The 25287-nt window shown below is 55.2% G+C and overlaps 1 protein-coding gene across 2 annotated transcripts in view; it reads left to right on the plus strand.

Moving 5' to 3' along the window:
* The first annotated feature begins 4058 nt into the window (after positions 1-4058).
* FADS2 (fatty acid desaturase 2) overlaps positions 4059-25287 on the plus strand; it is a 32661-nt gene continuing 11432 nt past the window's right edge. For both annotated transcript variants that reach the window (XM_023239925.2, XM_023239927.2), the window contains exons 1-5: positions 4059-4280; positions 13032-13142; positions 14839-15036; positions 15162-15263; positions 20450-20575. In XM_023239925.2, the coding sequence (XP_023095693.1) occupies positions 4074-4280; positions 13032-13142; positions 14839-15036; positions 15162-15263; positions 20450-20575 (744 nt within the window). In that variant the 5' untranslated portion in view covers positions 4059-4073. The remainder of the gene's footprint in view (positions 4281-13031; positions 13143-14838; positions 15037-15161; positions 15264-20449; positions 20576-25287) is intronic.

Below are 25287 nucleotides of genomic sequence, written 5' to 3' on the forward strand. Positions count from 1 at the left end.
GGGGGAGGGTGGTCCAACAGTAGAATTGGATAGTGTATTGTCATAGAACCAAGGGAGCAGGGCGTGGCAAGAGGAAAGGAGGCCGGCCTGCCAGAAGCTTCTGAAAGGTCTGAGAAGGGTGATTGGACTGGCTGGTGACCTTTCAGAGAGTGTTCTAGAAGGTTTCATGGGAGCAGGATCCGGGGTTGGCATTCTAGGACCCAGTCTACTATCTGCTGGTCGAGGGGCCAGACCTGTCATCACCCTGAGTGCCCATGTCCTCGTCGGCAAAGATCTCTTAAAGATTAGTGGTGCCTTGGCCATCTTTGTCAACCAAGGAAAGGAGGAGCCAGAAGGGGCCAGAAGGAGCATGCAGCTTCGGCCACTGGTCCTCTGCCCACGGTCTGGGGGTGGGGGGGGGGGTTGGGGAGGGGGACTCTGTGTCAGAACCCTATTCCCTCTCCTCACCCCCAGGGCTGTTCCCTGCAGGGCGTTGGGTGACCCCGTCCGTCCGCCAGCAGACATCAGAGAACCCCTGTGAGCACAGACCGAAAGGCCCCCTCAGCTGTTCAGTGGGGTCTGGCTGTACAGGCTCCAGCCCCCAGGCCCTGTCTTCTAGCCCCCACCCCCACCCCACTCTGCCCAGCCTTTCACCCAGTTGGCTGGTGGGGAGGACCTGGGCTCCAAGCCACCCAGGCTCTTCTCTTTTGTTTCTGATAAAGTGCAATGATCACGATGAGGTCCTGGCAAGATCCCCGGGGATGCTTCAGTGCTCGGGAGGAGGGATTCTGTGGGGCAGGGGGAAACCATGGGAACCGCGAGACCGGCTCTGAGATCACCCTTTTTCCTGAGTGACTCTGGGGTCAGCTGGGTACCGTGAGGTTTTCTCTAAAGGAGCAGACTCACCAGCTCCTTCGAGTAGCGACAGCAATAAATAACAGAGCAGGAGAAGGGCAGATGGGGGGCAAGGCAGCATTGGCCATGGGCTCCAGCCTTCTAAAGTTCCCTCTCACTTCAGCCCCTCCTCCACTCTCTCCTGGAGTGCTCCCCTCCGCCCCCCCCCCCCCCCCCCCCCGCTGGCCTCCCCGCTTCGCGCCCATCCTCAGCTGTGCTCACTGCCTTTTAGACCTTGGTGGCTTCTCCTGCGGCCCTGTTCTCAGCCTTCGAGGCCCCTCCCCGAGATAATTCCCGGCTCTCCCTTTCAGATGATCGATCACTCCTTCTTCTGAGCCCCATGACCTTTGAAAAATTTTTCATTACGGTTATCGATGTATTGTGTTAATCCCCCTTTGGAACAAAAATCACAGCCTTGCTCGCTGTTTCAGTGCACTTTAACGGACACGAAAGCCTGCGTACTCTCCCTGGGTGCCCGCGTCATCCTCTCTTATCCTGTGAGCCAGGCTTTTTGGTTGTGGATGTCGGTTGCCACGCTTTAAAGCCGGAGAGGCTTCATTCTCTTCCTGTCGGGGCTTACGACATGCATGAAGGACGCTCAGGACTGATACCAGCAGGACACAGAGGAGGCTGACCACTGTGGCCATGGCCCGGAGGGGACCCTGTGTGGCCTCCACTACCCCGCCCCCCACCTGCTGGCTAGAGTGATCTTCCTACCCCGCGACCCCCACCCTGCATCGGCTTGCTCTCCAGCGAAGTTTCTACAATGGCTCCTTTCCCCTGACCTCATGAGAGAGAGGCAGGGTGATGTCCGGAAGGCGCCCGGCTGTGTCACTTGCTAGCTGTAAGCATTTCATCTTTCTTAAACCTCAGTCTCTCCACACCGTATTAGCTGTAACAAGATGGGTCCCGTTTGTCATGGAACCCGTGCCCCATCTGTTTGTCTCGCAACGGGCCAGTAAGTCAAGAGACAAGGTGTCGGGGCAAGAAAAGCAACTTTATTGGAGAATACCAGCTAACGGAGAAAATGATGAACGAACGTCCTGAAAGGCCATCTTCCTACCCCAGTGCCATCAGGAGTTTTTCGAGGGGGTGGGAAGCAGAAAAGAAGAAACGAGCTATAGTTGTCCCCGGCGCTTAAGCAGTCAGAAGTCTTTAACATAAGCCAGGTTGGGGGCACCTGGGTGGCTCAGTCAAACATCCCACTTCGGCTTGGATCGTGATCTCTCAGGTTTGTGGGTTTGAGCCCTGCATGTGCTGTTAGCACAGAGCCTGGAGTCTGCTTTGGATTCTGTGTCTCCCTCTTTCTCTGCCCCGCCCCTGCTCATGCTCTCTCTCTCTCAAAATAAATAAACATTTAAAAAAAAAAGAAAACATAGCCCAGCTTCTTCAATTTCCCTAAGAAACTTTAATTTCTTTTTGAGAGAGAGAGAGAAAGAGCATGAGCCGGGGAGAGGCAGAGGGAGAGGGAGACACAGAATCCGAAGCAGGCCCCAGGCTCTGAGCTATCAGCACAGAGTTCGATGCGGGGCTCGAAGCCATGAACCCTGAGATCCTGACCGGAGCTGAAGTCCAATGCTTAACCTGCTTAACCGACTGAACCACCCAGGCGCCCCACCCTCAGAAACTTTAAACAATTGATTACTATAAGCTTATCGTGTGCTTATGGAGTGACAGGCAAGAATGTTCTTTATTTTGTGCAACGTGTTCTGTCTTAATTCAGTACTCCTATCAAAACCCTCAGGTCAACAGATGTCCCAAGGGCTCACAGTGCCAGACAGGTCTAGTGTGGATTAACAAGCGACGGAGAAGTGTCCAGGGCAAAGCGAATTCCAGATGGAGTCAGTTTTGCTACATGTTCACCTCACAGGGTTGGGGGTGAGACACCCTAATCAGGAGAGCGTGCCAGCGCTCAGGGACCTGGAAACCATCCCACTGAAATATGAGGGCCCCTCATTTACTCCTGATTCCCAAGGCTGTCCTCAACCCCACCCCCGGTTATCCCACTTATCCTCAGTCCACCTTCGGGATCCAGGGCTCCAGGCGAGACCTTTCGCTCTGGACACCGATCCAGCTGGAGTCTGGGGGCCTGCCTCCCCACCTAGCCTTTAGATGTCTCCATCTTTATTTCCTGGAGTCTGTGTGCGACACTACTGTCCAGTGTGAGTCGTGTGTGGTCCTGTACCGCACGCCGGTTCCGTCTCCCAAAGACCGTGCGCTTCCGGAGTCCAGGGCCAGGACCGTCCGGATCACCGTCGCGCCCCTCGCTCCCCCGCCACCACCACGGGCGCCTCGCACAAAGAGGCAGGGCGGAGGTCCCGCAATTCTTTTCTGAGATCTCCGCATTACCAGGGTTCCGAGCCCTGGGCGACGCCGAGGCCGGCTCCAGGGAGGCTGCGGGACGGCGCCAGCGTGGAAGGCGGGAGACACCGGAGTCCCGATTCCAGCGCGCGGGGGGAAGGGCGTCACCTGGCCCCGCGGCTGCGGTTGTGGGCCGGCATCAGGTGCAAAGCCCCGGAGCGGGGCGCGCGCCCGGGGGCGCGCGGGACCCTGCAGCCACCCCCGCGCCGCCGCGCGGCTCGTCTGGGATCTCCTCCGGCGCCCCGGGGCTGGAGTGGGGGGGGGGGGCGGCGGGGGAGAGGAGGTGGTGGAGGGAGGGAGGACACGTAGCGGCCTCGCCGCAGGGCTCCACTCCGCGCGAGCGGGCGGGCGGGCGGGGGGAGCCGGGGACCGCCGCTCCAGCCCGCTGGCCTTCGAAAGATCCTCCTGGGCCAATGGCAGGCGGGGCGACGCGCCCGGATTGGTGCAAGCGCTCTGCTGATCACTGTGGAAACCCGGGCGGCGGAGAACGCGGGAGGATGCGGAGCCGCGGGCGGGGGGAGCCGGAGGGGCGGGCGGAGGAGGCTTCGGGGTCCTGAGCTCCCCGGGAGTTTTTACTGCAGGCGAAAGTCCACCGCGGGCTGGCGGGCGGAGGGAGGGGCGGAGGGAAGGGACCGATTGAGGGCCCTGGGAAGCCGGAGAGACTCGGGAGGGAAGGCAGGGATACTCCCGAGCGCGGGCGAGGAGGCCGGGGGGAGGGGGCGCGGCGGGAGGAGGAGTAGGAGAAGACAAAAGCCGAAACCGAGCAGGGCCCGGGCCGCACTCTCGGGCCGCCGGCGTAGGAGGCCGCAGTGCACGGGGCGTCCCGGGCGGCAGGCAGCATGGGGAAAGGGGGGAACCAGGGCGGGGGGGCCACCGAGCGCGAGGCGCCGATGCCCACCTTCAGCTGGGAGGAGATTCAGAAGCACAACCTGCGCACGGACAAGTGGCTCGTCATCGACCGCAAGGTCTACAACATCACCAAATGGTCCAGCCGGCACCCGGGGGGCCAGCGGGTCATCGGGCACTACGCCGGGGAAGATGCGACGGTAAGGCCCTGGGGGCTCCCCCGCCACCTTTCTCTGCTGCAGGCGGGAGTCGAGAGCCAGGAGTCCCAGGGCTGCAGACGAGACCTCCAGCGCTGAATGGAGCCTGGGGCGTCGGGGAGGAAAGGAAAAGTGTGCCTCCTGCGCTCGCCCTCCGCCCCCCCCCCCCCCAGTCCTCATCCTTTAGGACGGCCCGGGCCACCCGGCTATGGGGGTCGGATTTTGCGGCGCGGGAGGCAGCGCCGCGGTGGAGATCCGGGCGGTGGAGAAGCGTGCGGGGTCTACTGCGCGCGCCGGGACCCACGCGTCCGCTCCTCCCCCCGGGTTCACACGGAGCTAGGGACTCTCCAAAAGGGGCAATCGGGCTTTAGGGGGGGTGGCACCCCCAGCGTGGAAGATGGCGGCTCAGGGGCACCGCGGAACCGAGCGGGAGAGGGGCCAGTTGTGGGACTCAGCGCGCGTCCCTCACTCTCCAGCCAGACAAGGGGGCGGGGAAGGAAAAAGCTCGTCCAGGCCCGGCTTGCTCCTGCTGGAATCCTTGTCTAAGAAGGTCCACAGTGGCTGCCACGAAGGGACCGCCCGGGACCTCCTGTTCCCAAGCCCTCAAGGACCACCGGGGGGTCGGTTCTTGGGCCCCGGGGTGGGGAACTGGAAGGAGCCTTTGCAAAGCCCAGGTCGAGAGGGGCCTTGAGCTGCGTGGATTCAGCAGCACTAGGCTGGCTTGGCTACAGGTCCCAGCGGCACCAAGGTTACTCGCGGGCTCCTCAACTACTCAATGGTCCTCTGTTTCTAAATCCTGCCAGGAATGCCCTTTCCTCATCTGCACACCGAAAGGTACTGGGGCGATGGGGCCTCCGCAGGAGCCACAGCTGCCCATCTTGCCCACACCAAAGGTGTGGCTCTGCCCCTGGGGCGCCTCCCAGCCCCCTCCCCTCACACCCCCGCCCCCAGTCTGAAATGCTTGCATTTCTTTAAGTTGCAGCTGCAGCCCAGTGGACTCACATGGGAGAGAGGGAAGCGAAGAGAGAGTCAAGGAGGGAAGAAAGCCTCTCTTGGTGGCAGTGAGCTGAAAGCTACTTGGGCAGGGTGAAGAGGGGAGAAGCCACGGGAGGGATATGTAGATCATTGCAGCTGGACGTTTGCTGTCCGGGGCTTTTGCTGTCCTAGCAGTATGGGCCCCTGGCGGAGCAACTTTTGATCTCCCTGCCTCTTTCAAGGCTCCTTGGGACGGGCCTAGCCAAGGAGGCCAGACCAGGCAGCTATAATCTCCGGCTGTTAATGGCTCGCTGCTTTGATGAGCAGGGTCCAGGCATATGCGAGATCCCCAGGAGGGCCCACAGGAGAAGATGCCTACAGCTTTGGGGCCCATCCGGTCTCACCTGCTGAAGAACAGTGCCCCAGGGGGGCTGTAATGCGAATCATAACTTAGTGGACATGAGGTTTTCAGACCCTCTGCGTTACGGCTTCGGGACTTTCCCACAAACTGTTGGGGGAAGTTGGGTAAGGGCGACTCAAGTAAAAGACCTGACTCCGGGTTGGGGTCTTTCCACTATCAAACATATTTTCTTATGTGGAAAAATAATGTATTGTGTGGCAAAGCACTTCGTAAGCTATAAACGCTAGGAAAATGCCACGGACAAAGCGTTATCAGACAAGTTGGAAAAAAATGAAGATTGTGTAAAGTGAGCAACAAGGCGGTGGGGGGGGGGGGCAGTGGCAGCGCCTGGGTGGCTCAGTTGGTTGAGCATCTGACTCTTGAGTTTGGCTCAGGTCATAATCCCAGAGTCGTGGGATCGAGCCCCGAGTTGGGCTCCACGCCGAGTGTGGAGCCTGCTTGAGATTCTCTCTCTCTCCTCTCTCTCTCTCTGCCCCTCTCCCCTGCTTGTGCTCTTTCTCTCTCCCTCTCTCTCTAAAATAAAATTTTTAAAAAGTGAGCAACAAGGAATTGGGAGGAAAGAAGTTTGAATCTATGCCAGCTTTTATCGGAGTAGCAATGCCTATATACAACCCTTTCCCCCAAAGCTTACTACCTTCTACGATGAGGCTTTTATGGAGTGGCATGCCCTAACTGGTGGTGTGGTTGAGTTAACAGTGGAGTGAAAGACTGGAGTCTCTCTCTCTCTCTCTCTCTCTCTCTGCTGTCTGGGACCAGGATGGGAAAAGGCCACGGGAAGCAGGGCGTGTATAAGAGGACTCGGAGAGGCAGGAATAGGTTAGGAATCAAGAGTTCCTTGGTTTTAAGCTGTTCAGCAGGTAGCTTTGCCCCTCAGAGCATGGACCTCTTCCTCAGAGCTTGGGGAGAGACAGAGTGTCTGGGCCATGCAAGCTTGGGGAGGGACTGGGCAGCAGACAGGGACTGCTCCCCCCCGGAGCACTGCAGTGCACTGTTTTGAGCCCATCGCAAGGCAGGAACATCCTCCCAGGAGGTCAGAAGTCAAGGAAGCCATTCTTGAGACCATTCGGGGCCTCAAGAAGGGATTTTCCTGCTCCTGGAGAAAAGGCCTCAGAAGTCAGGAACACCTCTTTGTTCCTCGAAAGGACAACTGAGCCAAGGACCGTTGTCATTTGGCACTTCTGCAGAAGCTAGCACTTGGCGTTGCCTGAACTTGATTTTTGCAACTCACAGGGCACTTGCCCGCGTGTTAGCTCAGCCCCACAGGTATCTCTCATTGCTCTCGGGTTTAAAGACCTCGCTCAAGTTTAAAATTTTGCTCAAGTGGCAGGGCTCAGCCCTAAGCCGAGGGTTTCTGAATCTTCCCACCTCCCCTTCTCCCATCCACCCTCCCTTCCTATTCTTTCTTCCTCTGGCCCTCCGAACTTTCCTGACTTGGGGCTTTTCGTCTTCAACTACGATTCATCTGACACACGTATTCAGGGTCTCTGTGGCTTTGGGCTGGGCCCTGGGCATAAAGATGGATAATTCAGGGACGCCTGGGTGGCTCAGTTGGTGACGCGTCCGGCCCTTGGTTTGGGCTCAGGTCATGAGCGCGTGGTTCACGGGATCGAGCCCCGCGTCAGTCGGGCTCTGTGCTCATAGCAAGGGGCCTGCTTCAAGTTCTGTGTCTCCCTCTCTCTCTGCCCCTCCCCTGCTCGCATGTGCTCTCTCTCCTTCACTGTCTCTCTCAAAATCAATACACTTAAAAAAAAAAAAAGATGAGTAATTCAGAGAGTGACCGCATCTATTGGGTTTGCTTCACTCCTTCCTCAAGCCCCCCTCCTTCTAGGCACCAGCTCCCTCATTTCTGCCCCCTGCGCCTGCCTTGTCTCCAACTTCTCCTGCCCTGTCTGCATAGGTCCCCTCTTAGAACCGAGGGAAGGCGGGAAGAGGTCAGGATTGGTTCCATCTGCGAACCTGCCCCTACGCTGTTCTGAAAAGGCACCAGGCTGAAAATGGAACAAATCTCTGACCTCCTGTAGATAGGGCAGGGGGGCCACGGTTTCGAGAGGCAGAGGACCTAGAATCGCACCCCAGCTTTGCGAATCCCGCGGCAAGGCACTTGCTGTGCACTTTGCGTTCTAGGTCTGTGAAACGGGAGGTCATTGCCAGGCTCAAATGGGCTGCGCGTGAGGTCACCCCTTGAACTTGAGGACGCGCTCTGAGTGTGAGGGATCGGTACTGTACTTACTGTGTGTCCCTTGGCCTCCCGCGCGCAGGCGGGCACGGGCATGTCCCCAGCACACATGGCAAGGGGGTTCAGGAAATAGGAAACGGAGTGTGAAGAAGAGAGACTTCAGTGACCCCATTTTTACCAAAGGAAGGGGCATTTACTGCATGTGAAATCCGTCTTCTGGTTGTGACTGGAGGGCAGCTGTACCTCCTAGAGCTGGATCGGGACCGAGCAGTCCCGTTCCCGCTGACTGCGGTCTCAGGGAGGGTACCGTCCCCAGCTCAGCATCCTCCCACGTCTTAGCGTCCGTGAGAATCTGTTGCCTTTTGCAGGCACCTGCTTCCTGTGCGATTGCACCCTTCCCACCGGGGGGTGGGGGGGCGTTGCATGGGCCAGACATCGGCTGGCGCACTCCCCTCGAGGGCCCTCTGGCTGCCCACAGCCTCCGTTGCCCCCTTTCCCTTGGCCCAGGGCCTCTGCTGTGCAGAGGAAGTCAGCGACCCCGTCTCTGGCGGGGAGCTCAGGGTCCCTCCTCAGGGTCTCCCTCTTTAACCCCTCGTGTTCTCCGGAGTCCCTGCAACCTGGAAAACCTGGAATGCCCTGATTTTGCTGCTCCTGTACTTTCCCGGTCCCGGGTTAAGGCCCCAGATGTCCAAAGCCGGACCGGAGACTAGCTTTGCTCTGCTGAGAAGGGGACATAGCCGGAAACAGATCCTGGCACCCAACCAAACGTTGGTGTGGTCGGAAGACCCTGGGGCCGGGCCAGGGAAGGTGTCTTCATGCAGAGGTCGGCTGGCGTTGGCCTTCATGCAGAGGTTGGTGGCAGAAGCAGGAAATGTGGCGTGCGTGTCTTCCATTTGGGAATCTTTGGTGCTTCTTTTTTTTTTTTTTTTTTCAACGTTTATTTATTTTTGGGACAGAGAGAGACAGAGCATGAAGGGGGGAGGGGCAGAGAGAGAGGGAGACACAGAATCGGAAACAGGCTCCAGGCTCTGAGCCATCAGCCCAGAGCCCGACGCGGGGCTCGAACTCCCGGACCGCGAGATCGTGACCTGGCTGAAGTCGGACGCTTAACCGACTGCGCCACCCAGGCGCCCCCCTTTTTTTTTTTTTTTAATTTTTAATTTTTAATTTTTTTCTTTGGTGCTTCTTCCTGCGGCCTGCCCTCCCCACCCCCCACTACACACACCTGCCCACCTGCCCTCCTGGGGACAGTTCCAGTCTGCTCCCAACCTGTCCCCACTCCCTTCTCTTTGCCCCTGTCCCAGCCCTTCCTGGAAAGCCTTTGGCCTCCCTTCCTGTTGGGCTAGGGTAGATTCTGGTTCCGAGTCAACGTTTGCATTGCCCTGTCTTGCCTTGCCTGGGGACCCACCTTACACCAGCCAGACCCTTCTGTAACCAAACAGCTCCTGAGAACTTTCTGTAAGTGCGTGAGGCCTGCCCGCGACACTCCATGCTCCGAAGCGGGGAGGCCCAAAAAAGTGCTCAACTCTCAGGGAGGAGAAAGCTCGTTTGGATTGACGCCTGTGTACTAACATTGGAAAACTCTAGAAGTAGGCACACCTGGAATGTGACGGTGGGCTAGCAGTTTCACCTCCCTCAGCCTCTTGCCTCTAAAATAGGACCTGCCTGGGGTGCCTGGGTCAGTCAGTTAAGCATCCGATTTAACCGACTCAGGTCAGGATCTCGCGGTTCATGAGTTCGAGCCCCGCATCGGGCTCTGTGCTGACAGCTCAGAGCCTGGAACCTGCTTCCGATTCTGTGTCTCCCTCTCTCTCTGCCCCTCCCCTGCTTGCTCTCTCTCTCTCTCTCTCTCAGAAATAAACATCTTAAAAAATTTTTTTTTTAAACCTAACAAAATGAAATAGGGCCTGCCTCAGAGTTTGGTAAAGATTACTGCCTTACGTACACAAAGCCTGTGACTCAGTGGCTGTGTCAGTGTGGGGTGGTTCCCCAGTCACCAGCACGGGTGCTGGAGAAGGTGAAGTGTTCTGGGGTCTTAGAAGCACGAGCAAAGTTGCACCAAACGGACCAAGAAGAGTCTGAACGTGATTGCAGAGTGGAAAGGCTTCCGCGGGTCAGAGAGAGCACAGCTGGGGGGTCCTGGGCCCTCGCACTAACTTGCGAGCCCCTCCTAGGCACCGGGGTTGCTCGTAGTGAGCCAGACAGTTGGGGTCCTTCCCTTGTGGAGCGCGTATCCTTGTGGGAGAGACCAGCGAGAAGGAAGTGAGTACATACAATGGCTTGTGAATTCGACAACTGTGAGGAAGACCCAAAACAGGGCGAGGCCCAGAGAAAGGGTGGGACTGGAGGGTGGTTGGGAAAAGCCAGCCAGGGGACACTATGGGAGCAGGGCTCCAGACAGAAGGAAGAGCCGTGCAGAGACCCTGGCATGGGCACGAGCTTGGTGGGTTCGTGGGTGGTCCCCCCAGGCCTGCTCAGAAAGCTGTCAGAACTACTTGCAGACTTGAGCTTCACCTCCCAGCGAGGAGTAGAGAGCAGCCGGCCCTCAGGAAACTGCCTCACCAAGGACTTCCTGTCATTTCTCGAAAGCCGAGGTCTGATATGAGGACGGCCAATGAAGAGGCTTCTGTAGGCTCTCACTGGAGGGCAGCGTTGCCTCCACGGCACCGCCGATTCCCCGGGCCCTGCCTTCAAAGCTCCCGGCCGGCCTTTCCCCGGGGGGCCTCGAATTTGGCGCTGGGAAGGTCCTCACTTCTCAGAGGGCGCTGAGGCTGGCCCAGAGTGGCGGAGCTGGTCAGCGCCGGCCCCCAGGCCCCCCTCCCCTCCTGCCCGGGGCCCAGACCAGCATCACATCTCTGCTCTGAAAATATACTTGATCTGAGCCCTTTCTGTTCAGCTAGTGGGGCATGGACATTTTTTTTTTTCCTCCAAAACTGCACAAAGTGTGGCTTTGTAAGTCTGTTCTAGATACAAATGGAATAAAGACTGGGCAAAAAGACTTGATGCCAGGGATGCAGTGAGGGAGCGGGAGAGGCCTGGTGATTGCTGTCGTGAATACCTGTATTTCCTCAACCAAGATTGCAACGTTTTGCCACTTTTGCATTTCCCCTCTTTATGCGCGTGCGATTTTCTTTGCAACCTCGGCCCTAGATTCTTCACCACCTCCCCCTAAGAATAATCACAATGCTTTTGCTGCTATTAAGAAAACTAATAAGGGGCGCCTGGGTGGCGCAGTCGGTTAAGCGTCCGACTTCAGCCAGGTCACGATCTCGCGGTCCGGGAGTTCAGGCCCCGCGTCAGGCTCTGGGCTGATGGCTCAGAGCCTGGAGCCTGTTTCCGATTCTGTGTCTCCCTCTCTCTCTGCCCCTCCCCCGTTCATGCTCTGTCTCTCTCTGTCCCAAAAATAAATAACGTTGAAAAAAAAATTAAAAAAAAAAAAGAAAACTAATAACTCCTTAATGTGATCAGATGTCCGGCCCATATTCAAATTTTCTCATTCGACTCCCAAAATGTCTTGGAAAACGGTTGAGGTTTTTTTTTCTCCCCCCCCACCCCCAAATATGAGCCTTTCAAATCAAGCATTGCTGTTTTTATGTTTTTGCTTTTTAAAAATAAATATTTCTTCATTAAAAAAAATTTCTTTAATCTTTATTTTTGAGAGAGAGACAAGAGTGTGAGCAGGGGAGGAGCGGAGAGAGAGGGAGACACAGAATCCGAAGCAGGCTCCGGGCCCCGAGCTGTCGGCACAGAGCCCGACACGGAGCTCGAACTCACGGACCGTGAGATCATGACCGGAGCCGCAGTCGGACGCTCAGCCGACTGAGCCACCCAGGCGCCCCAAGCATTGCTGTTTTTATATCTTTTTGTCTTATTTTTGTTGGTTTTTAAAAATCAAAACACCCACCTCCCAACATGCACACGCACACTTTTTTCTCCACTACGGTGACATTTCTGATGATTTCTCATGGCGTCATTCTAGTCTCCTGCCCTGCAATGTCTCAGTTTGGTTCACTGCAGGGTAAATGTTGACCACTGGGACAGCATGTTGTAGCCCACGAGGGGGACCTGATGCCAGCTCACCTCTAATGGAACTGCTGCATCTGTTATGAGGTGGCTTAGATAATAATATACGTAACAGAGGGGCGCCTGGGTGGCTCAGTCGGTTAAGCGTCCAACTTCGGCTTAGGTCATGATCTCATGATTCGTGGGTTCAAGCCCCGCGTCGGGCTCTGTGCTGACAGCTCAGAGCCTGGAGCCTGCTTCGGATTCTGTGTCTCCCTCTCTCTCTGCCTCTTCTCCACTCGTGCTCTGACTCTCTCTCAAAAAATAAACATTAAAAAATAAAAAAAAAAGTAATGGACATAACAGAAAAAAACCTGGAGAAAATGAATTAAAATATTAACAATGGTGCTCACCGTCTGGGTGGTATTTATTTTTCTCTTTATTCTTCTGTACATTCCTTAAATTTGCCCAAATTAGGCATGCTATTACTTTATAATCAGAATTACCATAATATGATGATATGATATTACAATATTATTTTTTTATTTTAAAGGCAATGTATCCGTGTTAGAGAAAGTTGGAAAAGTAATGAAATAAACTTAACACGTAATAGTGTGAGGCTTCTCCGAGGTTTTTTTTTCATAATTTCAGTAATTATTTTCATACTTTTTCAAATTACGAAAACTTTTTTTTTTTTCCAGAAATGGTTTTTACCTAGTTCTGTAATTGTTTTTGGTTTGACGTGATCTCCTAAGCACGTTTTCTGTGTCGTAGCAGGCTCCAGCCCGGTGCTGTTGGCGGCTAGCCAGGTGCACAGCCTGGTGGGTGGTCCAGGCACCCCTTGGAGGGATTCTACGGAGAATCTCATCCTTCCTGGGCTCTGCCCAGCTCTGTGCCCGCACAGTGCCTCTCCCTGGAGGGGCGCATTTTTCTGACTCACTCGGCGGCATCCTGAGTGTCCTCATGCACCCTTGGTGAGCTCGGGGTGGCGACCCAGGCATGCCGCCGGTGCAGCCGGGCACAGAGGGATCTACCAAGATGAGGCTGGAGAGAACATTTAGGGCCGGGTCCCGGGAGGCCTCAATCAATGGCTAAGTGGGGACACAGAGAGCCGGTGCTGGTGAGCCCGGCCTTCCCTGGGTTGAGGCCCCCACTCACCACCTGCTTTCCTGCTCCCCAGGATGCCTTCCGAGCCTTCCACCGTGACCTTGATTTTGTGCACAAGTTCATGAAGCCTCTGCTGATCGGAGAGCTGGCCCCGGAAGAGCCCGGCCAGGACCATGGCAAGAATGTGAGTGTGCCCAGACCAAGAAAGGAAGGGAGGGTGTGTGGGGAGAGGGGGAGGTGCTCGCCCCAAGACAGAGAGTGCCGGGGTGGGCCAAGGGAGCTTTATGTCAGTCCAGAAGAGCCACTGCCCAATATCTGGGGTCAGAGAGCACCCAGAGGCTCTGCAGTGAGCCCTCTCCTCTCGCTGCCAGCCTGGGCTGGCCCCCTACCTTCGAGTAATTCATTCCCCACCTCTTCACCTCCAGGGTCTCAGTTGAGCTAGGCTGGCACAGGGTCCTTCCTTCTTGTCCAGCCCCTGAACCCCCCTTCCCCACCCCCACACACACCATTTTCTCTCTCCTTCCCTGGGAAATACAGGCCATTCCTTGTGCCCTCCTAAGGTCAACCTCCCTTCTGCCCTGGATCTCCACCGCTCTGCCCCTACTCTCCCCTTTCTCTCGAGGTCTGAGCGGGGAGATTGTCTTCACCCCTCCCTGGAGCTGACCTGGGGCTCCTTCCTCCCCCCTCCCCCCCGCACCGCAGGCAGGCGGCTTCTCTCCTCTCCACAGTGCCCTGTGGGTTCCCTCCTTCCTGGCCTTGCTTCTCTGGCCCCCACCTTGCTTCCCTGCTCTCCCTGCTGCTTAAACGGTTGGCAGATTCTCCGACATTTATCACCCAGGCTCCCAAACCTGGCTTTCTCCACGCACGCCCCGCCCCATCTACCCTTTCAAAGCACCCTCTCTCCTTCCCTGCCTGCCCTACCCCTGCCTCCCAGCCCCCTTCTGTCTCCCAGTCACGTTCGTTTCCCCAGAGCCACCCCCAACTCCTCCCTGGTCTCCGGGGCCCCACATCCCCAGTGCCCATCAGGTGTCCTGCCTCCCTGAGCTGTCTGCTTTGTCTCCCCCACCGCAATCCCCTCAAGACTCGACAGAGTGCCCAGAACAAGTCAGGGCAGTGTCGGGGAGTGGGAAATGCAAGCTTGCATGTGCCTGTGTGTGTGTGTGTGTGTGTGTGGTAATATATACATATCCATAGCATCAACTTTACCATTTTAACCGTTTTTAGATGCACACCTCAGTGGCTTTGAGTGCATTCACACTGTCATGCAAACTTTACCACCACCCGCGTCCAGAACTTTTTCCCCACCCCAAATTACTGCTGTCCCCGTTAGACATGAACTCCCTGGTCTCCCTCCCACCAGCCGCGGTCAACACCATTCTACATTCTGTCTGTGATATGCCCGCTCCAGGTAACTCAGTTGAGTGGAATCATACAATATTTGTCCGTTGGCGTCTGGCTTAATATCACAGAGCACGATGTCTTCAGGGCTCATCCGTGTGGCAGCAGGTGTCGGATTCTCCTTCCTTTTTGAGGCTGAGTGATATTCCACTGTGTGGATGCACCACATTCTCCACTGATGGAGGTCTGGGTTGCTTCTGCCTTTGGCCTTGTGAATAATGTCACTGTGAACACGGCGTGTACAAGGCAGGCTTTTGAGTCGCGTCCTTTCTCCGCTACTCGGCTGGCTGTGGCCACACAGTGCGGTCCCCAGGGCTGCGGGGGCCGTCGAGGCCGCTGATGCGGCGCACGGTGGCCGGGCTCCCTGGGGTCGCAGGCTTGTGGATCGGCCCCTCTGGCTACTGCTCCTCTGGGCCAGAAGACGTCGGTCCCCTCCAGAGCAGCCAGGTGGCCGACACCTTCCCTGTGCTCTTGCTCGACAGTCCCAGATCACGGAGGACTTCCGGGCCCTGAGGAAGACCGCTGAGGATATGAACCTGTTTAAGAGCAACCACCTGTTCTTCCTCCTCCTCCTGGCCCACATCATTGCCATGGAGAGCATCGCCTGGTTCACCATCTTTTACTTTGGCAATGGCTGGATTCCAACCGTCATCACGGCCTTTGTCCTTGCTACCTCTCAGGTGAAGTGTGACACCCCCACCGGTCACCGGAAGCCCCCGCCCCAACCGCCCCCCTCCCCCGCCTCCAGCTCACAGGGGCCGGTTACGGGTGAAAGCTGGCACTGTGAAAGCCTCTCTCTCCCCAGGCCCAAGCTGGATGGCTGCAACACGATTATGGCCACCTGTCAGTCTACAAGAAGTCCACATGGAACCACTTCGTCCACAAGTTCATCATTGGCCACTTAAAGGTAAATACCAGCAGCCCTGGGCGTCCACCCGTCAGTCAGCGGTTGGCACGGCACCATCTCACTTTGTGGAAGCCAGGTCTCCCCTTGGATCGGTGGCCGTGGCCGCAGGGTAAGGAGGCAGAGCCACCTGTGAGCAGTCTCTTCCCACCGGGCTGCTCTGGGCTCTGGGACTGAGCACATCCTGCATTTCTCTGACCTTCCGAGCCCTGTCTCCATATTAAATTAGACCCACAAAACCAGCAAAAAAAAAAAAAACAAAACAAAAAAAACCCAGAGGGCAGGTGTATCCTGCTTTTGTATATTGACTCAATTGATTATATTGTTTACTCCTTATCTAAAGCCTTATCTAGTAAATTCCTTTTAATCTCAAAGGGAGATATTGTCATAGAAGTCTTTAGATAAGGGACATCAAATAGCGTGATGATCAACTGAGCCCAAGGGCCAGTGCTGTTTATTTTTTATTAAAAAAAATTTTTTTTAATGTTTATTTACTTGGGACAGAGACAGAGCATGAGCAGGGGAGGGGCAGAGAGAGAGGGAGACAGAGTCCGAAGCAGGCTCCAGGCTCTGAGCTGTCAGCCCCGACGTGGGGCTTGAACCCACAGTCATCGAGATCATGATCTGAGCCGAAGTAGGAGGCCCACCTCACTGAGCCACCCAGGCGCCCCGGGCCAGTGCTGTTTAAAGGTCATGAGTAAATAGGTCCTCCTTTCTCACCTCCTTGCAGATGAGGGGGTGTCCCCACAAAGCTTTACAGTGAGGCAAGTTCGGAAGAGGACAGGCTGGCCTTGCCCGTGGCCTTGTGCTCATTTGATAGCCGTATGTCCTTGGTTTTGGAAATAAGTCCTTGCCAACTCATTCTGAGACAGATCATCCCCCCGTCAGCCCTTCCCCAGCAGCCCCCAGCTGCTCCCTAAGAAAGGCTGTGTCCTAAACAACTCCATCCCTCCTCACCCTGGCGTGGGAAGAGCTACATGTGTGGCTTAAGCATGTGTCCCTGCAACTCAGGCTGCGCGGAGCCCTTGGCTTGTCGGCTGCGGGTCTGGTTGGGGGTGAACTGGCAACGAACTAGTAACGAGTTCCGCAGCAGTTTGCCTGGCCCTGAGCCTGCAGGGGCCTGAGAACCTGGTCTCTTTCCAAACATTCAGGGGTGAAGGGAGAGGGTGCGTAGAGTGGAGCGCTTTGTTTTGTTTTATACTCTTTCCTGCTGGAGAAAACCCTCCTCCGTACTGGAAAGTGACAGTTCACTCCCAACCGCTGTCAGCTCCACACGCTTTAACAAAGATGGGCCGGGCCGCCGTGTCCTGTTTCCAGACGCCGGGTGGGAGCCGGGAGGGAAGGCCTTTCCTGCCTGATGTCCCTCGGTCTTTGAAGGGCCCTGGAGCCTCGCTCTTATGTCAGATGGAAGACGAGGCCAGGACAGGGGACATGAGTTCATGAAATCAGAACCGTGGCACAACGGGCAGAGGTCGGGGACATGGGTTCCGCTCGTGCCTCGCCAGCCCTCCGCTAACCGTGGCCTTCCGGCTGTGTCTAGGCTAGTGGCACAGGCAGGGAGTTCACCCCGGGGTGCTCTGGAGCCAGGAGGGTAACGGCTTGCCTGAAATCGCTCGGGCACCCTGTAGTCACACAGCGGCAGACAAGTCTTGTAGGCCCGCCTGTTCGTCTGGTCCCTTTGCTGGGAAAAAAGGGGGCTGGCTGCAGGGAGGTCCCCAAGTGCCCTGCCAACTTGGACGTTTTAGCACAAGCCGGTGAGGACGGAGAACGGCGGGCCGGGAGCCTCGAGGAGCTGGGACCTGATCCTTACTGGCACCCTGCTGTGCTCCAGGATTCCAGTGTGAGCTCCCCACATCCCGAGGGCCCCCTCTCCTTCAGCCCTGTCACTTCCAGTGGACAAGAATTCTGAGCCATCACGCCTCTGTTGAAAACCCTTTATTTGTTATTTAAAAAAAAAAAATTGTTTCATAATGTTTATTTTTGAGTGACAGAGCGTGAGCAGGGGACGGGCAGAGAGAGAGGGAGAGACAGAATCCGAAGCAGGCTCCGGGCTCTGAGCTGTTGGCACAGAGCCCGACACGGGGCTCGAACTCACGGACCGTGAGATCATGAGCTGAGCTGAAGTCAGACACTCAACCGACCGAGCCACCCAGGCACCCCTGTTTAAAGCCCTTTAATCGGTACTCTGCATCTGGAGATGGAAACCAGAAAACCGGCAGCCTTTTCAGTACATCATCTCGGGCCACCAGGACTAGGGTTAAGGCGAGGGAGGCACTTGCCTCGCACACACAATTTCGGGGGACACCAAAAGACTCAGTAATCGACATTTGAATATGTTTTTCAAAAAAACGAAATTGATGCAAAAAACTTGCCCATGAACAAAATAGCAGCATTTTAAAGAAAGGTCAGGGCTGTGCTGAGCCATATTGGAACCTGAGACAAAAGGGAGGAAAGATCTGGGGCGGCACCTGGGTGGCTCAAGTCGGCTAAGCGTCTGACTCTTGATTTTGGCTCAGGTCGTGATCTCGCGGTCCATGAGTTCGAGCCCCGCGTCGGGCTCTGTGCTGATGGCTCGGAGCCGGGGGCCTGCTTCAAGTTCTGTGTCTCTCTCTCTCTCTCTGCCCCTCCCCTGCTCGCGCTCTGTCTCCCTGTCTCTCTCTCTCAAAACTAAATCAACATTTAAAAAAATGAAAAATAAAGGGGCGCCTGGGTGGCTCAGTCGGTTGGGTGGCCGACTACAGCTCATGTCATGATCTCGCGGTCTGTGAGTTCGAGCCCCGCACCATGCTCTATGCTGAGAGCTCAGAGCCTGGAGCCTGCTTCCGATTCTGTGTCTCCCTCTCTCTCTGCCCCTTCCCTGCTTGCTCTCTGGTCTCTCTCCTTCTCAAAAATAATAAACATTAAAAAAATAATAATAAATTTAAAAAATAAAAAATGAAAAAAAAAAGAAGAAAGTGAGGCGAACCAAAAGTAGATTCAGAAACTCTTGTTGATGCATTTGCTTGCTTCGTTACAGCCAGGGGTACACGTTTTTCCTTTTCCCTCAGGCTCTGATATAGCTCGACCCCGGGATTACTGGCCACGATCCTGGGTCTCCGACTCAACCAAAGGGCTTTTGGCTTCTGGAGCAGTCCACACCACCCCTTCCCTGACCCTCAAGGCCTGCCCCCAGCCTCCTCCCTCTGTCTGGAAAGCACCTGTCACTCACTCTGCCAGGCCCCCTCCTGCCCAGCCTGCAGAGCGAGCCAGTCCCCTCCTCCTGCAGGTTTGCTTCTCTTCCTGGGCCCCATCTCAGTGTGCTAGGATGCCTTCCTCTCCTTCCCTAGTCAGGGGCTTGCCTCTGGATCGCTCTGCCTAGTGAAGAATGGAAAAGAATCACAGCAGGGGAACAGCAAGATCAAACAACATTTTGTCTCTGATCTGCCCAGAGAGTGAGATAGCTCTCGGGCAGTCGGTCACTGAGTCATCCCCGGTGGCGGTGGCGGGGGAGGGGGGGCGGTTTCGCAGTTCAGCCTTCTTTCTTTCACTTATTCACTCAACAAACATCGCTGGGTTGGTGTATCCTGAACATCATGGCTTGCTCCTCAATTTCTTTGTGCCAGAGACTTTTCCATATGACCTTCCCCAGGAGTTGGGTTCCTTCCCTCTGGCTGGAAAGGCGAATGTGTCATCTGATTATCTGATTTCCCAGTCCTCTGAACTCTCACTCACTGTCATTTTTTTTTTTTTTTTTTTTTTTTTTTTTTGGCTCTGATGGGTTTTGAGACTCACCTGCTCACAGGTCTCCACAAAGGCTACAGCTGCGGGTGGCTGTGCCAGCCCATGGCTCTTAGTGTCCAGAGGTCGTGTGTGTGCCAAAAGTATCTTCCAAGTAAAATATTTGTTTTAGCAATGAGGCCTTTTTGCAGATGGCTGGACCTTTGGCCAAAGAGTTGATTGATCCTGCAGTAGTTCACCAGTAAAGAGACAATCATCAGGAAGGTCTTAATTTCCTTTTGTGGGCCACAGGGCAACTTTGGGGGATGGGCATGTCTCCAAAGTGTGGCAAGAGCTGGAGTTGGTGAGCCAGAACTTTCTGACCTTGCAGGACATCCTTACATAATGCTTCTTGTCTCCTAGAATCATGGTTTTATATTTACATATTAGAACTGGGAAGCTATTACCTGTTCCTGTTAGGGGTCATTTCTTAAATCCTCCTTCTGGCCTCCCGGGTGGGACCTCACCCCTCGGTACAGCAGCCTATCCGGCTGTCGGGTTGCCTCTTGCCGACGGCTTATGGTATGTGCTCAGATTTATGCAACCGTCGTTTGGGGGAACATCTTCATCACTCCCAAAAGAAACCTCAAAGCTCATGGCCACCCCCCTTCCAACCCCCTCATCCCTCCCCCCCACCCCCAACCCCAGCCTTAGGCGACCACGGCTCCTTCTATGTCTAGATTCTCTATTCCAGACATTTCATATAAATGGAATCACGTACGTGGTCCTTTGTGTCTGCCTTCACCCACTTACCATGACGTTCTCAAGGTTCCCCCGCGTTGCAGCAGATATCCGTGCCTCACACCTTTTCATGGCGTGCCCAAACGGTATCCCATCATGCGGATCAACTACGTTTTATTTATCCAGCCATCAGGCTGACGGACATTGGGTTGTTTCCACTTTTGGGTCTTTTGAATAACGGGAACATCGGTGTCCAATTTTGTGTGGCCGTGTTTTCATTTCTCTTGGGTACCTGCCTCGGAGTGGGATCCCGGGCCAAAGAGTAGAGACCACTTCTTACCGTCTCCTGAAACAGAAGTGTTTCTTCTTGTAGAACGTGGCATGTGGGGGACATACAGAGGATGCGGTGGGGGAGGCTCACACCCGGTGCTGGTAGAGTCCAGAGGCCACCCCACACCTGCCAAGGCGCCCGCCTAGCACTAGCTGTCCTTGCCCGCCATCGCTGAAGGCGATGGGAAGACGGGCCTGGAGGGGTGGCATGGCTTGGCTCCACCCAGAAGTCCTGGCCTCTGGGGCCGCCCAGCGCTCTGGACTTAGTACCGGCAGGACTGCATTCTGATGTTTGGGGGGCGGAGGGTGCCCAAGGCCCCGTGTATGATGGTGAAGTCAGCCCTGAGCACTGGCGGTCCTAAGAACTGGTCCCCCCCGCCCCCGCCAGACAACTGTGCCACTCACCCCGTCTTCCCCCACAGGGTGCCTCCGCCAACTGGTGGAACCATCGTCACTTCCAGCATCACGCCAAGCCCAACATCTTCCACAAGGATCCGGATGTGAACATGCTGCATGTGTTCGTCCTGGGCGAATGGCAGCCCGTGGAGGTACGATGAAGGGTCAGTGTTGACGTGGGAAGTGTTTGGCCCGAGGGGGAACCAGGGAAGGAATCCTGCGGGTTGAATAGTCATCCAAAGGCATCTGCATCTAATGCGTACGTGGAAACCTTTCCTGAATCACTCAAGCTGGAATTTCTGTGGCGTGGCCTCACGTACAAATAACGGATCAGCTCCTTATCGGTGTTAGAGGCCTCTGTCCCTCCTGTGGGCTGGGGGAGAATGTTTCCTGGCTTGTTTCTTCCTGGGGGGCAAGGCAAACCTGATTCCGGTTTCGCAGGGAGGCACAGTCCCAGGGCTCAGGCGCGGTCCCCCAAGATCAGCTCAGGGAAGTCTTATTTGGAGAGTCAGTCCTCGATGCTGGGAGGGACCTTGGCCAACCTGCTTCACCATAGGTGACAAAGTGAGGCTCAGCGGAAGGAGGGGGTGTGTTCAGGATCACATGGGTTAGTGGCTAGTCTGGGACGAGGCCCCAGATCTGACAGCCAGGTCCTTTCCCTTCCACACTACCACACTGCCTTATTTTTATATTCGTTCCTTTTTTTTTTATTATAAATCTAGAACTTACCCATTACAAGCATTTAAGTAGTGCAGAAATACACCAAATGACAAAGCGAATCTCCTGTTACCTCCATTGTCCCCCTTTGCCCCAAAGATCTTACCCCTGAGGGTGACCACTGATGACAACATAGCATATAAATTCTTCCAGATTTCTTTTTTAGAAACCAAGGTTAAAACTTAGACATTCTTGGGGGCCCCTGGGTGGCTCCATCGATTAAGTGTCTGACTCTTGATATCGGCTCAGATCCTGATCTCATAGTCATAGGATCGAGCCCCAGGTTGGGCTCCGGGCTGACAGTGTAGAGCCTGCTTGGGATTCTCTCTCCCTCTTTCCCTCTGCCCCTCCCCCACTCGTACTCCCTGGCATGCGTTCCCTCTCTCTCTCTCTCTCTCTCTTGTTCTTTCACTCTCAAAAATAAACTTTAGGGGTGCCTGGGTGGCTCGGCCTGTTAAACATCCAGCTTCGGCTCAGGTCATGATCTCACAGTTCGTGGGTTTGAGCCCCGTGTCGGGCTCTGTGCTGACAGCTCAGAGCCTAGAGCCTGCTTCAGAGTCTGTGTCTCCCTCTCTCTCTGCCCCTCTGCTGCTCACAGTCTGTCTCTCTGTCTCTTTCTCTCTCTCAAAAATAAATAAATGTTTAAAATAATAAGAAAGAAAGAAAGAAAGAAAGAAAGAAAGAAAGAAAGAAAGAAACTTAAAAAAAAAAAAAACGACAACGTAAACAACCTTAGACATTCTATCCTGCCCCTTGCCACCTTACCAAACATGGACCCCTTTCTGGGAATCCCAAGTGCATCAGCCTTCGCCGGGGTCTGGCCAGTGCTCTGGTGTATTTCTATGCCATAACATAACCCATGCTATTTTATAAGACAGGAAAACACATGGCCAATTCTCAACTTCTCTTCTCTAAGGTGTAATTTACCAAAAAAAAAAAAAAAAAAAAAATCTACATATGCTTTGCTGTTTGTAAATGTGGTGGTGAGATGAGTTTAGGAGATTTTTTCGTTGCTCTTGTACAGCTCGTAAGCGTCACGCTGCCGTGCACAGAGTAGGGACTCCGTACGCATTTGTCAAGAGAGGCGCATCAAGGAAGGAGAGGGGCCTGGGATTCCCAGCGGTGCTGTGGTGTTCCCGACGATATTGGCATCCAAGCCTTGGAGCAAGGAAGGGAGAGAGCCTGTTCCTCCAGTTCTGGCTCTCACCCTGTCTTTCCCCTTTCAGTTCCACCCAAGAGAACATCTGAGCAGAAACATGGGTTTTCCGTGGCCTGGTCAATGCAGAGGAAATTAGCCAAAGTTCAGTGCTTTGGAAGCCAGGAGCCTCTCTGGCCAGGCAGGGATTATATTCTCTGCCGAAGCACGAGCCTGCCCTGTTTCTTCTAGGAAACAGTTTGCTAGCTTTGATGTGAGGTGTCCGGATAGCGGGGCCGACGAACTTGGGGCCTCGATGAGTGAGGACAAAGGCTTCCCTTTCTCCCTGAGGCTTCATGCGGTAGAGTCGTCGGCTGTCCTGCCAGATGCTCTCTGTGTCCCTAACAACACAAATCCAGTCTCACCAGGTCTGCTGGCAGGAAGCCTTCTTTCCTCTCCGTGTGGTGGCCAGGGAAACCTCTTGCAACATCTCGTCTCCGTAGACACTTCTGGAACGCCAGCTTTGGGGCAGGTGCCGGGGAGGGAAGGTTCGGGGATCTGGTTATCGGAGGGCCGGTAGCATTTGAGAGACCACAGCCGGGGCCACGGGGGCTCTGTGGAAATCCTCTGCTTCGACCCACGTGTCGAGGGAAAGGCCAGATGTCTGCTGGGTTCCTGACCCAGCCGTGCCCCGGTGTCCACAGGACCCTGCTGCCCTGGAAGGGACCCTGGTGACCATGGGTCTGATGACATTGTCTCAGGCCGGGCCCACATACCACACACCCCACTCACCCCAGGGCCAGCCACCTGGCCCCAGATGGCCAGGTCTCAAGGTCTCTCTCTCTCTCTTTTTTTTTTTTTTTTTTTTTTTAACGTTTATTCCTTTATTTTGAGAGAGAGGAAGTGGGGGAGGGGCAGAGAGAGAATCCCAAGCAGGCTCTGAGAACTCACGACCTCACAAACCGTGAGATCATGACCTGAGCCAAAAATCGAGTCAGAAGCTTAATCCACTGAGCCACCCAGGCGCCCCCAGGCCTTGGGATCTTGAGAAAGCCTCTGGCCTCCAGAGCAAGGAGGCCGGGGCTTTTATCTCCAGGCCCCGATAAACAGACCAGCTCCAAAGGGCTGCCCGGCGCGCAGAAGGGCGAGCAGGGTGGGCCTCTCAGTTATCTGCCTTCTGGTCTTCTTTATGACTTGCAGGAGGATTTTGTTCGTTTTATGTACCAAGATGTATTCATTTCTTCCCCTCCTGCAGATTCCTTTCATTTCTTTTATGCTTAGAAAGTTCTTCAAAAAAAAAAAAAAAACAAACAAGATTTTAAGTAATCTCTACACCCCATGTGGGGTTTGAACTCACAACCTCAAAATCAAGAGTCGCACACTTTACCGACTGAGCCGGGCAGGCACCCCAAGAAAGTTCTTCGTACGTATTATTTTCAGCGTCTTAGGGCTTCACTTTGAATTATTTAACTTTGGCCGAAGAGGCTGTGGGTAAGGCTGGCGTCCTCCCTCCGCAGTTGTCTGGAGTCAGCCCGTTTTTTCTAGCACCACCCCTGTCGGCGCGCAAGGCCCTTCCCATGTGGCGACGACGGAGCGGGGTAAGGGGGGCTCCCCCAAGCCCTGCGCCTGGGCTGGGCTGTCTGGCCTCAGGCAGGACGCCGTCTGCACGACTCGGGCGGCCCTCCATCCACCCTAGGCCCTTAATAACTTACCGTAAGCTCGTTAGCGGACTGACGTTCCGTTCCTGGGAAGAATTGACGTCCTTGTACTCTATCTTCCCATCCAGCAGTAAGGCGTCTTTCTCCAACTGCTCAAGCCTCTTTTTATTTCTCGTAGACTTTTCTTGATACGTCTCATGGGTGGTTCTTGTTCAATTTCATGCTGGATGTTTTCCATTTTTGTTATTGGGGTTTCGCCAGGGTTCAGGGAAGCTGTTGATATTTGATTGTCATCTTAGGTCCAGCTGGTTGTCCACTCAGTCCTCTTTGGGGTTTTTGGTGGTTTTTTTTTTTTTTTTTTGGCTTTTTAAAAAATGTTCATTTCTTTATTTTGAGAGAGAGAACAGGGGAAGGGCAGAGAGAGAGGGAGAGAGAATCCCGAGTGGACTCTGCGCCGTCGTCCGCAGACCCCAATGTGGCGTCGGTGACGGGGGGGGGGGGTGGTTGGATCCCACAAAGCGTGAGATCACGACCTGAGCCGAAATCAAATGTCGGACGCATAACTGACTGAGCCACCGTGGCGCCCCCCTCAGGCCTCTTTGTGATTTGAGTTATTTCAGCTGATTGTTCTGAGTTTCCTGGGTAGACAATTCTATCCTTGAAAATAATGAAGATTTACTCTTTCTAATAGCTCCACACTCTTGTTTCTGGTTTGGGTTTTCTGACATTACTGGAACTTCCAGAACAGAGTTGAATAGCGGTGATGTCAGGGGCAGCCTTCGCTCAGCCATTTATCTATCTGTCGCATCCCGAGGGGAACGGTGAGGCCATTATCCCGGTGGCGCTGTAAGAGGGCTTTCAGAAGCCATGAGTGTCTGTGCCTCCCCACCCGACATCTTCCTTTTCCGCCCATCTGGGACGGGGATGCTCTCCCTGCCCCGCCGCCTGTCTGCACCTGCCCCTCCAGGGAGACCTTTGTGAACGGGCCGAGTGACCAGCCCTTCCTTGGAACAACCACCGCCCTCCTCTCGGGGCCCACGGACCGGGGTCTTGCCCTGCTGTGCATGCCCGGCGTGGCCACGTAGCTCATTTCTCTCTGTGAGTTTGCAGGTTCCCAGAGGCGGGGACTGGGCTTGGCGACAGCTCCCCTCCCCCAACCCTGAACGGACAAGGAAGGCCCTTGTTGTTCCTCAGACATTTTGTTCCAAAGCTGAAAAGTCCCCCGCACACGCCCCTGGCACGCACTCAGCCTGTAAGCCAAGCCTGGCCCGTGGTCTGCGGAGGGGCTGGGCACAGGACGGTCAGCCCAGCCTGGGCAAAGCGGTAGGGACCTCCGGGAAGCCAGGCCACCAGA

This window comes from Felis catus, chromosome D1, assembly GCF_018350175.1.
Source record: "Felis catus isolate Fca126 chromosome D1, F.catus_Fca126_mat1.0, whole genome shotgun sequence".
In the NCBI taxonomy this organism is placed as follows: Eukaryota; Metazoa; Chordata; class Mammalia; order Carnivora; family Felidae; genus Felis; species Felis catus.